Raw genomic sequence first — 13,595 nt, forward strand, 5'->3', positions numbered from 1 at the left:
GTTTTTGAGTAAAGTGGATATTTCAAGGGAAAGTAAGAATTACACTCATCTAACTCTACCAGGGGCCTTTAATACCAACTTTGCCATGCTTCTCTTTATGTACACACTAGAATCTCAATTGCCCTTTAATCTCCTTCTTAACTCAGAAGGTGAATGAAAAGCAGGAAACTGAATTACAAGTGAAGCAGGAGGTGGGGGTGACTGATCCAAAGTGTGAGTTACTTAACAACTGTAGCACTGCAGTAGGCTCCAGAGAAAAACTCATATTCTCACAGGACTTCAGAACTCCTAAAACATCATAAGGCCTGCCTCACGGAAGAAAGCTAACACTAATGGGGATAGCTGCCTTTTATGGAGTTCCTCCTGTGAGCAAGGCACTGTGCAGGCAGTTCACGAACGTGATCTTGCTCTGTCGTCCTGTCCTCTCTGTGCCTCAGGTATCTAATAGATGAAAGGCATGGGTTTAGGATGGCTCAACACACTAAGTTTGCCCAGTGTCTCACAGGCAGCTGGGAGGCAGCAGGGCTAAGGCAGGGACCCAGTCTGTTTGGCACCACAGAGGTCCTGTGTTTTCTTCCCTGACAATTGGGATGCTGGCTGAAGTCACTCTTCTGAATGGCTGCTGGTCTAGCTGGCAGGTATTAATGATGTTCCCAATGCTGGGGGAGTTTCTCTCCTGGAATTTCCTTGGTGGCAGCAAATCTTCATCATTTTATTTGATTTCTGACAACAGTCAGTCATACACCATTTGAAACCAAATTTGGTAGATGAGCTGGGTGAATACCAGGTTGGGCTGTGGATCCTGTTCCCTTACCTGACTCCCTCATAGTTTCTGAAGAATTCCAAGGAGGAAAACCCATGTGCTATAAGCGGGTCAAAGGGGCTGGAACAAGGGAAGATACAGCCACACCAGAGTCTCCCAAGAACAGAACTCACTGACTTCACTGTGCTCACAGTCCACAGAAGGCTGCTACACAGTAAGCATTCCTTTATTTATTTTAATTTTTAAAGTTTTACTTAAAAAAATTTAAACAGCCTGTAATCCCAATACTTTTGGAGGCTGAGGTGGGCAGATCATCTGAGGCTGGGAGTTCGAGACTAGCCTGACCAACATGGAGAAACCGCGTCTCTACTAAAAATACAAAAAATAAGCCGGGCATGGTGGTGCATGCCTGTAATCCCAGCTACTTGGGAGGCTGAGGCAAGAGAATCACTTGAACCTGGGAGGTGGAGGTTACAGTGAGCTGATATCATGCCACCATTGCACTCCAGCCCGGGCAACAAGAGTGAAATTCCATCTCAAAAAAAAAATAAAAATTTTTTTAAACAATGGAGCAACTGTTCAGTTGGCGAAAGAAGTCAACTCCCTTTTTTGAGATAGCGTCTCACTTTGTTGCCCAGGTTGGAGTGCAATAGCATGAACACAGCTTACTGCAGCCTCATCACGCAATCCTCCAGCCTCAGCCTCCCAAGTAGCTGGGACTACAGGTGCTCACTACCACACCTGGTTAATTTAATTTTTTGGCAGAGACGGGGTCTTGCTATGTTACCCAGGCTGCTCTTGAACTCCTGGGCTCAAGCATCCTCCAACCTTCCATCTTCCAAGTGTGCTGAGATTACAGGCATGAGCCACTGTGCCCTGCCTGATTTTGTTACTTGAATTTTTATATTCCATAATCATGTTCACCCAATTTTAGCCTTATTTCTATATTTAAATAGATTATATACTCAGCTTCAGTCCTTTTATGCCTTATAAAAAACATTTTTTTTTTGAGACAGAGTCTTGCTTGCTCTGTCACCCAGGCTGGGGTGCAGTGGCATGATCGTGGCTCACTGCAACCTCCACCTTCTGGGTTCAAGCGATTTTTGTGCCTCAGCCTCCTGAGTAGCTGGGATTACAGGTGTGCACCACCACTCCTGATTAATTTTTGTATTTTTAGTAGAAATGGGATTTTGCCAGGTTGGCCAGGCTGGTCTCGAACTCCCGTCCTCAAGTGATGTGCCTGCCTTGGCCTCCCAAAGTGCTGGGATTACAGGTATGAGCCACTGCACCTGGACTTAAGTTATTTTTCAACAATATTTAGAACATACATGTTGGAGCACCCATTTATTTAGCAGATATTTCATAAGTCCTTACTATGTACTAACTATTAAACAGAAATAGTTCTCCCTTACAAAAGCTAAGTTTGTCTTCCATAATTCCTCTCTCTTCTTTGGCTACAAGTCCAAAGGGGTCTATTGAGGACCTAGCACTAATAAAAGAACAGCATTTACTACATACAAGGTGACTAATGCATTCCAAAAGATCTGTCTCCTTCTGGTGGGTGGAAACAAATCACTTTCAGTACACTTACACACCATATCCTGTATCTACCTGTGCTCCATGTAGCAACTCATGGGCTCCACACATGCTGTGATGGCACCAATGGTGAAGGAGGCCTTGACATTTGAGTCTGGGTGGGTCTGCAGGGCCTGGACAACATCAATAACATCTGTGTAGCTGGAGAAGGTAAAAAAAGGAATGATTAGTTTACTGACTGGCATTGCAAAGTGGAGGAAGAGGGGAATCCCGAATGGCTGACTGAACAAGGATGGAAAGAAAACCAAAAGGAAGAGCCTGCAATACAGTCCCTTGGTGTCACTCCACTTCATGACATGCAGCCCCTGGAATCTACAGTGTTTCTACATTCCCAAGTTCCATTAGTCCTCATAACTATGCAATAGTGAGTGGAAGAACCACCCTGCTCTGGAGGTAAAAGGAAGATGGCAGGTGACCCTGGAGCTCTAAGGGTGGGACCTAGTGTCCTTAGGCCTGTTTTCTAATCAAGTTAGGAGCTCCTGCCACTTGCCTATTTTCTTTAGTAGCTCCTTTCTCTCCTTCCCACGTCTCAGAACACACAGGCAAGAAGTGTGTCTGGACCCATCCAGGTCAGCAGACTCATCCATGTCAAATACAGCTCACATTGGTATCTCCTGCCTGGAACTCTCTCCAAACTCCAAACTCGTTGTCCCTTTCAGCAGATGGACTCTACTCTTTCAGATGCTAAGCTCAAATAATTTTTTTTTTTTTTGGTCTCCTTTGACTCCATTTTTTCCTGTCTTCAAAATATAACTAGAAGAGATCACTGCTTACACCCCCACACTCCCACTGGGTCCAAACTGTTATAATCTCTTGCTTAGATCACCCCATCAGCCTCCCAGCTGTCGCTGCTTCTGTCCTTGCCTCTCTCTGATCTGTTTTCAACACAGATGCCAGAGGGATATGCTAAACCCAGAGTCAGATCATGTCATTTCTCTGCTCAAAACCCTCTGGTGGCTTCCATCTCACTCTGTGTGAAAGCCAAAGTCCTTACAATATGCCAGGCAGCCCTCTATGATCTGACCCCCTACGGAGCAGCGAAGAATTTCATCTACTATCACTTCCCTTTCCCTAATCCAGCTACTTTGGTTTCCTGGCTCTTTTCTGAACATGCCAGGCATACTTCTACCTCTGCATTCTTTGCCCCCCTGCCTGGAATGTTATTTTCCTCAGGTATCTGCATAAGTGGTTCTCTCTCCCTTCAGGTCTCTGCTCAGGAGGCATCTTATGGAGAGGCATCCTCTGACTTCATACACCCGGTGTGATCCAGCAACCCTCCCTTCTTGGCATTCTCTGCCTCCTCTTCCAAGTTTCTTCAAAGCCCCAATCAGCAGTTATTTATACCTTATTTTCTCATTTATTTCTTTACTGTCTCCATAATAAGAATGTCAGGTGGTACTGTAATCTCTGCTGCCTAAAGGACGGTAGGTGAATAAACTGGATGTTCAACCCTGAGCAGGCCCCTGGCCACTTCAAGAGGGGGACCTAGCCTCTTCACCTAGTAGAGGAGAACTCTTTCCCGATTGATCCAGCCTATCACCAAAAGGTTTGTTCCTATGGAAGAAAGTCAAACCTAATGGGCAGCCCGTCTGATCAGATGGGCCTGGTTTAGTTTGAGCCCTTTGGAAGCCAGTGGTGGTGGTGTGGACAGGTACAGCCTGCTTGAGTTGTTCTTGAGTTCCTACGAACAACTCATCTGTAAAAAGGCCCTTGGCTTTATCTGCAGACTACAATACTCCACCCCACCCCACCCCAGGTTCTCCTGAGTCCTGATCAGCTGGCAGGGCTTCAGTAGAGAATGGGGTGTACTAGGTTCTAGAGTTCCACCAGGGGGGCCTGACAGCCCTCTGCTCACAGCCTTTTCTTCTTCAGGGCTTCTCCCCCTACCTGGGCATGTGTTTATGACCACATGGGGCTCTTTCCACTGAGTGCCTGGCTGGGCCTGGATGCCAGGAGAGTCCAATCCACAACATGCACTGCCAGGCCCATATAGAAGCACGCCTGGTAAGCAGGGCTGGCATGTGCATGCTGTCCCACATCCCTCTCTGGTGGTGTTTAATGGAGTTAATGGATTTAACTCTTATGGTTAATGTGAAACGTGCTCATTCAAACTGTAGGCTTAAATTGCAAACATAAAACAGCCTACGGGAGACTTCAGTGTAAGCAGTACAGACTCATTTCTTAGGGGAGCAAAGAACAACTAAAAAGGATTCACAAGTCATGCTTGAGGAGTCATTTTAATGTAACAGGATTTCCCTTAGAGAGGGTGGCTGTGGAATTTCTAGGTTTTCAGAGCATTTCATTAATTTTCATTGACTTTATTTTTTTTATTTTATTTTTTTTGAGACGGAGTCTTGCTCTGTCACCCAGGCTGGAGTGCAGTGGCTGGATCTCAGCTCACTGCAAGCTCCGCCTCCTGGGTTCACGCCAATCTCCCGCCTCAGCCTCCCGAGTAGCTGGGACTACAGGCGTCCGCCACCTCGCCCGGCTAGTTTTTTGTATTTTTTTTTTAGTAGAGACGGGGTTTCACCGTGTTAGCCAGGATGGTCTCGATCTCCTGACCTCGTGATCCGCCCGTCTCGGCCTCCCAAAGTGCTGGGATTACAGGCTTGAGCCACCGCGCCCGGCAATTAATTTTCATTGATTTTAATGGAAAAAGGTTACAGTAAAAAACAGGCTCCTGTCTCCCTGATGAGGCCTCTGCATCTGGGCACTGCCCCAAGAGAGAAGGCCCTGAGCCATTCACTCTATCCATTAGGGGAATCCCTGCTAGAACCTCCCTTCCTCCCCAGCCCCATAATCATCCTGGGTGAGGGCTCCAGACAGAAAGAGCACCCCTCACCCAGAAGGAATCACCACACTCAAGTTACTAGAGCCTTTTTTTTTTTTTTTTTTTGAGACAGAGTCTTGCTCTGTCGCCCAGGCTGGAGTGCAGTGGCAGGGTCACAGCTCACCGCAAACTCTGCCACCCAGGCTCAAGCGATCCTCCTGCCTCAGCCTCCTGAGTAGCTGGGACCACAGGTGTGCACCACCACACCCACCTAATTTTTTGTATTTTTGGTAGAGACAGGGTTTCATCATGTTGCTCAGGCTGCTCTCAAACTCCTGAACTCGGCCGGGCGCGGTGGCTCACGCCTGTAATCCCAGCACTTTGGGAGGCCGAGGAGGGCGGATCACAAGGTCAGGAGATCGAGACCACGGTGAAACCCTGTCTCTACTAAAAATACAAAAAATTAGCCGGGCGCGGTGGCGGGCGCCTGTAGTCCCAGCTACTCAGGAGGCTGAGGCAGGAGAATGGCGTAAACCCAGGAGGCGGAGCTTGCAGTGAGCCGAGATCGCGCCACTGCACTCCAGCCTGGGCGACAGAGCGAGACTCCGTCTCAAAAAAAAAAAAAAAACAAAAAAAACTCCTGAGCTCAAGTGATTCACCCACCTTGTCCTCCCAAAGTGTTGGGATATAGGTGTGAGCCATGGCGCCCGGGCTAGAGCTTGTACTAGACCACCTGGGCTAAACTAACCCAACTGTATGATGAGGGCAAAAAACTGTCTCTTCATGTTTGCTTCCTGTCAGTATTTTCTTTTTTTTTTTTTTTTTTTTTTTTTTGAGACGGAGCCTTGCTCTGCCGCCCAGGCTGGAGTGCAGTGGCCGGATCTCAGCTCACTGCAAGCTCCGCCTCCCGGGTTCACGCCATTCTCCTGCCTCAGCCTCCCGAGCAGCTGGGACTACAGGCGCCCGCCACCACGCCCGGCTAGTTTTTTGTATTTTTTAGTAGAGACGGGGTTTCACCGTGTCAGCCAGGATGGTCTCAATCTCCTGACCTCGTGATCTGCCCGTCTCGGCCTCCCAAAGTGCTGGGATTACAGGCTTGAGCCACCGCGCCCGGCCAGTATTTTCTTTATTAAAAATAAAAACAAAACAAAAACCCAGCAGGACCTTAACTTTCTTTTCTTTGAAACAACAGATAATCTATTCAAGTCTCCTTTGGGCACAGTCTTATGTTTGCAATTTAAGCCTACAATCTGAATGGGCACAAGTTTTTACATTAATTAATTTCAAATTTTGTTTTTAATGTAGATAATTTTAAAGAATGATTTTATAATATTCCAGGGTATAAATAAATACAGCTCCTCAAATTCTCTAAAATTAATTTTTTAAAATTCAGATTTTTCCAGTTTTACTTATATTTGTGTGTGTACGTGTGTGTGTATTAAGTTCTATTCAATTTTACCACCTGTGTAGGTTCTTATATCCATCACCATAGTCAGGATACTAAACAGTTCCAACACACAAGGATCCCTTGTGTTGCCCTTTTATAAACACGCCCACCTCCCTCCTGCTCTCCACTCCCATTCTGACCCCTGTCAATCACTCATCTGTCCTCCATTTCTAAAACTTTGTCATTTTAAAATACATAAATTCAATTTTTAAAACAACAACTAACAGTTCCACTTGAAAAGTTTACGTCTATCGCCCCACCACTTCACTAAATTGAGTGGCATCAGGCCACTCTAAGGGCTAAAGAAATCTCTGTCCCATATTACAAGTTTCCCCAAATAATGCTATAAATGAAAATAAAGCCAGGCCGGGCTTGGTGGCTCACACCCATAATCTCAACACTTTGGGAGGCTGAGGTGCAAAGATTGCTTGAGTTCAAGAGTTCAAGACCAGCCTGGGCAACATAGGGAGACCCATCTCTAAAAACAAAGGCCAGAAACTGGGCATGGTGGCTCACACCTATAATCCCAGCACTCTGGGAGGCCAAGGGAGGTGGAACACGTGAGGTCAGGAGTTCAAGACCAGCCTAACCAAGATGGTGAAACCCCATCTCTACTAAAAATACAAAAATTAGCCAGGTGTGGTGGTGAGTGCCTGTAATCCCAGCCACTTGGGAGGTTGAGGCACGAGAACTGCTTGAACCCGGGAGGCGGGGGTTGTAGTGAGCCAAGATTGTGCCATTGCACTCCAGCCTGGACGACAGAGCGAGACTCCAACTCAAAAAAAAAAAAAAAAAAAAAAGGCCAGGAGCGGTGGCTCACGCCTGTAATCCCAGCACTTTGGGAGGCTGAGGCGGGTGGATCACCTGAGGTCAGGAGTTCGAGACCAGCCTGGCCAACATAGTGAAATCCGATCTCTACTAAAAAATACAAAAATTAGCCGGGTGTGGTGGCGTGTGCCTGTAATTCCAGCTACTTGGGAGGCTGAGGTGGGAGTATTGCTTGAACTTGGGAGGTGGAGGTTGCAGTGAGCTGAGATTGAGCCACTGCACTCCAGCCTGGGTGACAGAGCAAGACTCCATTTCAAAAAAAAAAAAAAAGGAAAAAAAAAAGAAAGAAAGCAAATAAAGCCATATTCAAGGAATACAATTCTTAATATGAGAAGCATCTAGGATCTCCCATCACCAACAACCTAAATAATGGGCATGAAGGCCCAGTCCCAAGACAATGGACATGCTATAAAGGAGGGTGCTACATGGGCCCAGCTGGTAAGAAAAGTGTCTTAGTGAAGAGCCACAGCATTTAGCTGGTATTCTGACTGGAGTCCTCTAGGAAATTGACTAGAGGTCCCCATATCCTGGGGCTGTGATGGGGCAAAGGCTGGGTTTGCAGTTTAAGAGTGGGCTGGTCACACTAACACTGTAGTTTAGAAGCAGCCAGGAAAGCTGACACTTTTGCAGACTTGTAAAGTCAGAGACAAGAAGTCAGTGATGCTCTCTGAAGAGACAGAAGATGGAAATGACCTCAACTACACATTGTCAAGCTGCTGAATTCATCTGCAGCTCCACACCCTCAGTGACTCTCAACTGGTGGGAGCAGGAGGTGAAGTAGATGGGCCAACCCATTCCTTTGACGAATAGAAACAATGGAAAACCAAAAGAAAACAAGTAGTTTCAACCCCAGACTCTTCCTCTGGTTTCTAGGACCTCAGCCCACAAGCAGGACAAAAGGGCTGAAAGAAGGGAAGCTGGAGGCAAGGTGTGAGAACGACGCTTGAAAGGGAAAGCTGGCCTGCTGGGGTACACTGTCCCACCTGTCTCCTTCCTCAGTACCACCCTCCTAGCTTTCCTCCAATTTCCATTATCACAGCCAGGACACGAAAAGGGGCTTTGGATTGGGACCCATTCTTTACTGGAAACAACTAGCCAATTGCAAACACTAACATAGCACAAAAGCACTTTGCAAGAACTGCCAAAAGCTTCTTTATTACCAACCATAACTACACTAGTGAAAAGCACGGCTCCTGTTTTCCTGACTGCGCATTCCCCTCTGGGCCGGGGGTGGTAATGGGTCTGTGAAGGGCTCCTCCTTGAAAGGCCTTAGAACAGGTCAAGAGAACCTCCTTTTAGCAAGGGTCCCCTGGAACAGTGGTACAAGCTCTGTCAAACCTGCCCTCCCATGTTGCAACTCACAATAATCATGCTTACAGAGACTTCATGAGCTAGTCAGCCTATAATTACAGTTCTGCACACAGCCATGAAAGGGGAGCTTCTTACCCAACATGAATATTCCCACACCTCACTCAAAGTCCCAGTAAACTCTCCTGGGCCAGCCATCCATGTCATGGTGAAGCTGGAGCCTGCAGAGTATAAGGGTCATCTCTGCAATTCCACAAGAGGGAGAACTGAAACAGAAGAAGCTCCCTTATTTAGATGATGAAGGAAGACTTAGGGACCACTACTGTTCCAAGAATTACCAGTGAATCTTGCCAGGTTCCCTAAATCCCCACCTTGTAGGGATACGATGATGTTAAATCCAAACTTAAAACTTGTGTGCAAGCTATATTAGCCTATAGGCCATAGGGTCATTGCTCACTTAAGGTTTCCCTGTAGTGCAGACACTGTTCACGCATGTGGAGTCTGTTCTGTGCTTCAGGTTTGTTACACATAAAATAAGAGTAATGGCAAGGTCATCACCCTGATTTGACCGTTCCCAGGAGACTTCCAATGCTCACCCTTGTAACACCACCAGCAGTCTGGTCTTCTTGCGGATGTAGGCTGACTGGCGGGCAGAGCGGTTCTGCTGGGCCTCCAGGGCATTGGAAAGGTATCTCTGGAAGTGCGCAGCATGAAAACATTCAGAACTGTCCATGATTTGGCGATACACCATCCATCTGGAAAGGGAAAATGTAACCTCAGAATGGGGGCCACCTGATGACCTGGCCCCATATGTTCAGCCATGGATTCAAATGTGACCATGACTCCTAAAGCCATTCTGCCCAGTGAATCCATTCAGGAGAAAGCCATCCTGGCCTCACAGAAAAAAGGCAGAGGGCACTGGATGGGTTGGAAGCCCAGTATCCTGAAACCACTGTCACTGGGGCTTTTGATAGGAAACCCCTTGCCACAGGGAAAATGGTCAGGTAAGTACTTGACCAACAGACATCAGAGGTAAGAAAGACTCCTTCTGACCAGGCAGTCACTTTCTGAAGGACCATGCAAAAGATGGCTTCAGTTAGTCTCTTGCTAAGAGTAAGAAAATGGGCAGGGCTGGCCGGGCATGGTGGCTCATGCCTGTAATCCCAGCACTTTGGGAGGCCGAGGCGGGCGGATCACCTGAAGTCGGGAGTTCAAGACCAGCCTGATCAACTGGTCTTGGAGAAACCCTATCTCTACTAAAAATACAAAATGGGCAGGGTGTAGTGGCGCATGCTTGTAATCCCAGCTACTTGGGAGGCTGAGGCAGGAGAATCGCTTGAACCCAGGAGGCGGGTGCTGCAGTGAGCCAAGATCACACCACTTGCACTCCAGCCTGGGCAACAAGAGTGAAACTCCATCTCAAAAAAAAAAAAAAAAAAAAAAGAAATGGGCAGGGTGAATAATTCAGAATGTTTATAGAACAAAAACACTAGACACGAGGAACTGGTTAGACATTTAGTACTTAATAAATGAGGTCCCATATTTCCTGAACATCACTCTATAATTTGCCTCCCCATTCCCCATAATATCCCATCCTAAACTGCTGACTCTATGCAATTTCAGGCTTCTAAATTTCTTTATGGCCTCCTGCAGGATGCCTTACTTTGGGGTAGGCTGACTAGATATTAAACACCTGGTTCAATCAGCAAAGGTTGTTTAGTAATCTGACAGCCAGGTAGAAGTGAAGGATGAATGATTTTCCTGATTTCACCTGGGCCAACCTGTTCCAGCTGCATCTGAACTCAGGCAGTCTCCTTGTGCTCATGGAAGGATCACCACATCCACCAGCTCCTAAGTTTTTATGACCCTGAATTTCCCTGCTGATCACTCCCAGGCCTCTGCACTTGCTTGACCTGCTGCTACAATGCTCTCCCCCAGTAGTCACATGTTTTATTCCTTAAAGTCTTTGCTCAAATGTCACCTCCTTAGTGAAGTTTTCCCAGACCACCCAATTTCAAACTGGAATCTAAGGCACACAGTAGAATGTGCCTGTAATCTCAGCTACTTTGTAGAATGAGGTGGGAGGATCACTTGAGCTCAGGAGTTTGAGACCAGCCTGGACAACACAGCAAAACCCCATCTCCAAAAAATTTTTAAAAAATTAGTTGGGTGTGATGGTGCACACCTGTAGTCCTGCCTACTTGGGAGGGTTAGGTGGGAGGATAATTTGAACCCAGGAGTTTGAGGCTACAGCGAACTATGATTGTGCCACTGTACCCAAGTTTGGGTGACAGAGAGAGACCCTATCTCCAAAAACAAAACAGAAAACTGGAACCCCACTTCCAGCCCTGCACTTCCTATAACCTTCTCTGCTCTATTTTCTGTTGTTTTGTTTTTTAATCAGAGTCTCACTCTGTTGCCCAGGCTGGGATGCAGTGGCACAATCTCATCTCACTGCAGCCTCGCCCTCCTGGGTTCAAGTGATTCTCCCACCTTAGCCTCCTGAGTAGCTGGGACTATAGATGCGTGCCACCAAATTCGGCTAATTTTTGTAGGTTTCACCATGTTGCCAAGGCTGGTCTCAAATTCCTGGGCTCAGGCGATCCACCCACTTTTGCCTCCCAAAGTGCTGGGATTACAGGTGTGAGCCACAGAACCCGGCCCCTTCCCTGCTTCATTTTCTTCATAGAACTTTTCACAAGTTAATATACTTTTCCTTATCTGTCTGTCTTCCCAAACTAGAATGTAAGCTCCATTAAGGGCAGAGATTTTCTTGTCTGTTTGTTCATCGATGTATTCTCTCATACTCAGACCAGTGCCTGGCATACAGGAAGTGCTCAGTAGAGCATTAAATGAATGGCTGACTACCGTGCTGATACCAGTCCCACCAAGGCCAGCACATGTCTAAGGTTTTCCAATGCCTAGGCAGGCCCAAGTTAGAATCCCTTTCCCCACAGCAAAGGCAGCAGCCATACTAACCTGCCATATTCTTTATGCAGAGTGACCAGAAAAGCACAGAGCTCGCTAGCGTGACAGCCTGGGAGGCCGGTTACAATGCTGATAATTACCTACATGAAGAAAAAGTCATGGGTTTGCAATTCAACTGCATTGCATTGTGTAAGAAGAGGTTAAGAGAACTGACTTCTGGTGCCAAGCATTGTGGGTCTGAACCTCAGTATGACCTCTCACTAACTCTGTGACCTTTGGCCAATGACAGAACCTACATTATAAAGTGGGTGTGAGGATTAACTGGGTTAACATAAGCAAAGTGTTTAGAACAGTGCTTGGCACGTAGCAAATACCATATAAAATGTAGTGTTACTAGTCTAATTTTTACTAGAGTAGTAACACTAATTAGAGCAGATTGTGAATAGATTAGTTAAAATACAATGCATTAAAGGACCTACCTGCTTGAGACCACATCTCTTCTGTAACGCAGACATTCAGGCATATTATGACTTTTTTCCCAGTAGTAACATTTCTTAGGAAAACACTGGGCAGAAAGGAGGTCTGGGACAAAAATGCCCCAGGCTACACTGGTGTGGTAAACTAGGGCAGAGGACAGGAGAGTGGTGCTGGGGATGCTTCTGCCTGGTTGCCTGTGCCCTCTAAGTCAAATTTGGTCAGGGCTAAGCAGGGCTAAGTTTTTTTTGTTTTTCGTTTTTTTTTTTTTTGAGATGCAGTCTCACTCTGTTGCCCAGGCTGAAGTGCCGTGGTGTGATCTCAGCTTACTACAACGTCCACCTCCTGGGTTCAAGAGATTCTTCTGCCTCAGCCTCCCAAGTAGCTGGGATTACAGATATGTGCCACCACACCTGGCTCATTTTTGTATTTTTAGTAGAGACGGGGTTTCACCATGTTGGCCAGACTGGCCTCAAACTCCTGACCTCGGGTGATCCACTGACCTTCGCCTCCCAAAGTGCTGGACTTACAGGCGTGAGCCGCCGCGTCTGGCCGACCAGGGCTGTCTTAACTCACTGTGTGTGTGAAGCACTTGTGATTCTAGAAGAGGAGAAGAGTGGCCAGGCTGAACTGTCCTAACTTTATTATACACCCACGGGAAAACAGGTCCCCTTTCAGGTAGATATTCCAAAGCAACTTAAGAAATTCACTGAAGGCCGGGCGCGGTGGCTCAAGCCTGTAATCCCAGCACTTTGGGAGGCCAAGACGGGTGGATCACGAGGTCAGGGGATCGAGACCATCCTGGCTAACACGGTGAAACCCTGTCTCTACTAAAAAATACAAAAAAAAAAAACTAGCCGGGCGAGGTGGCGGGCGCCTGTAGTCCCAGCTACTCAGGAGGCTGAGGCAGGAGAATGGTCTAAACCCGGGAGGCGGAGCTTGCAGTGAGCTGAGATCCGGCCACCGCACCCCAGCCTGGGTGACAGAGCAAGACTCTGTCTCAAAAAAAAAAAAAGAAATTCACTGAAAAAGGAGCCATCAGGCAGGTGAGGACAGGAATCATGTAATCACCGAGGGAGGTCTATGTAAATGACTTGGCATGGCAAGTGCCTCTGTAAGTTTTTTTTCTTTTTTTTGAGACGGAGTCTCCCTCTGCTGTCAGGCTGGAGTGCAGTGTGCAATTTTGGCTCACTACAACCTCCGCCTCCCGGGTTCAAGTGATTCTCCTGCCTCAGCCTCCTGAGTAGCTGGAACTACAGGTGCCGACCACCATGCCCAGCTAATTTTTTGTATTTTTAGTACAGACGGGGTTTCACCATGTTGGCCAGGATGGTCTCGATCTCTTGACCTTGTGATCCACCCGCCTTGGCCTCCCAAAGTGCTGGGATTACAGGCGTGAGCCACCATGCCCAGCCTGTAAGTTTTATTTCACAATACACAAGACTCACTGGGACAGGCCCAGTCACAAATATGCTAAAGCT

The 13,595-nt window shown here is 47.1% G+C and overlaps 1 protein-coding gene across 4 annotated transcripts in view; it reads right to left on the reverse strand.

The window, feature by feature from the left end:
- DNAAF9 (dynein axonemal assembly factor 9) overlaps positions 1-13,595 on the reverse strand; it is a 164,107-nt gene that overhangs the window by 31,569 nt on the left and 118,943 nt on the right. For all 4 annotated transcript variants that reach the window (XM_071079596.1, XM_071079595.1, XM_011741278.3 and 1 more), the window contains 3 exons: positions 11,692-11,780; positions 9,309-9,467; positions 2,375-2,500 (listed from right to left, as the gene is read on the reverse strand). In XM_071079596.1, the coding sequence (XP_070935697.1) occupies positions 2,375-2,500; positions 9,309-9,467; positions 11,692-11,780 (374 nt within the window). The remainder of the gene's footprint in view (positions 1-2,374; positions 2,501-9,308; positions 9,468-11,691; positions 11,781-13,595) is intronic.

Source organism: Macaca nemestrina, chromosome 15 (genome assembly GCF_043159975.1).
Source record: "Macaca nemestrina isolate mMacNem1 chromosome 15, mMacNem.hap1, whole genome shotgun sequence".
In the NCBI taxonomy this organism is placed as follows: Eukaryota; Metazoa; Chordata; class Mammalia; order Primates; family Cercopithecidae; genus Macaca; species Macaca nemestrina.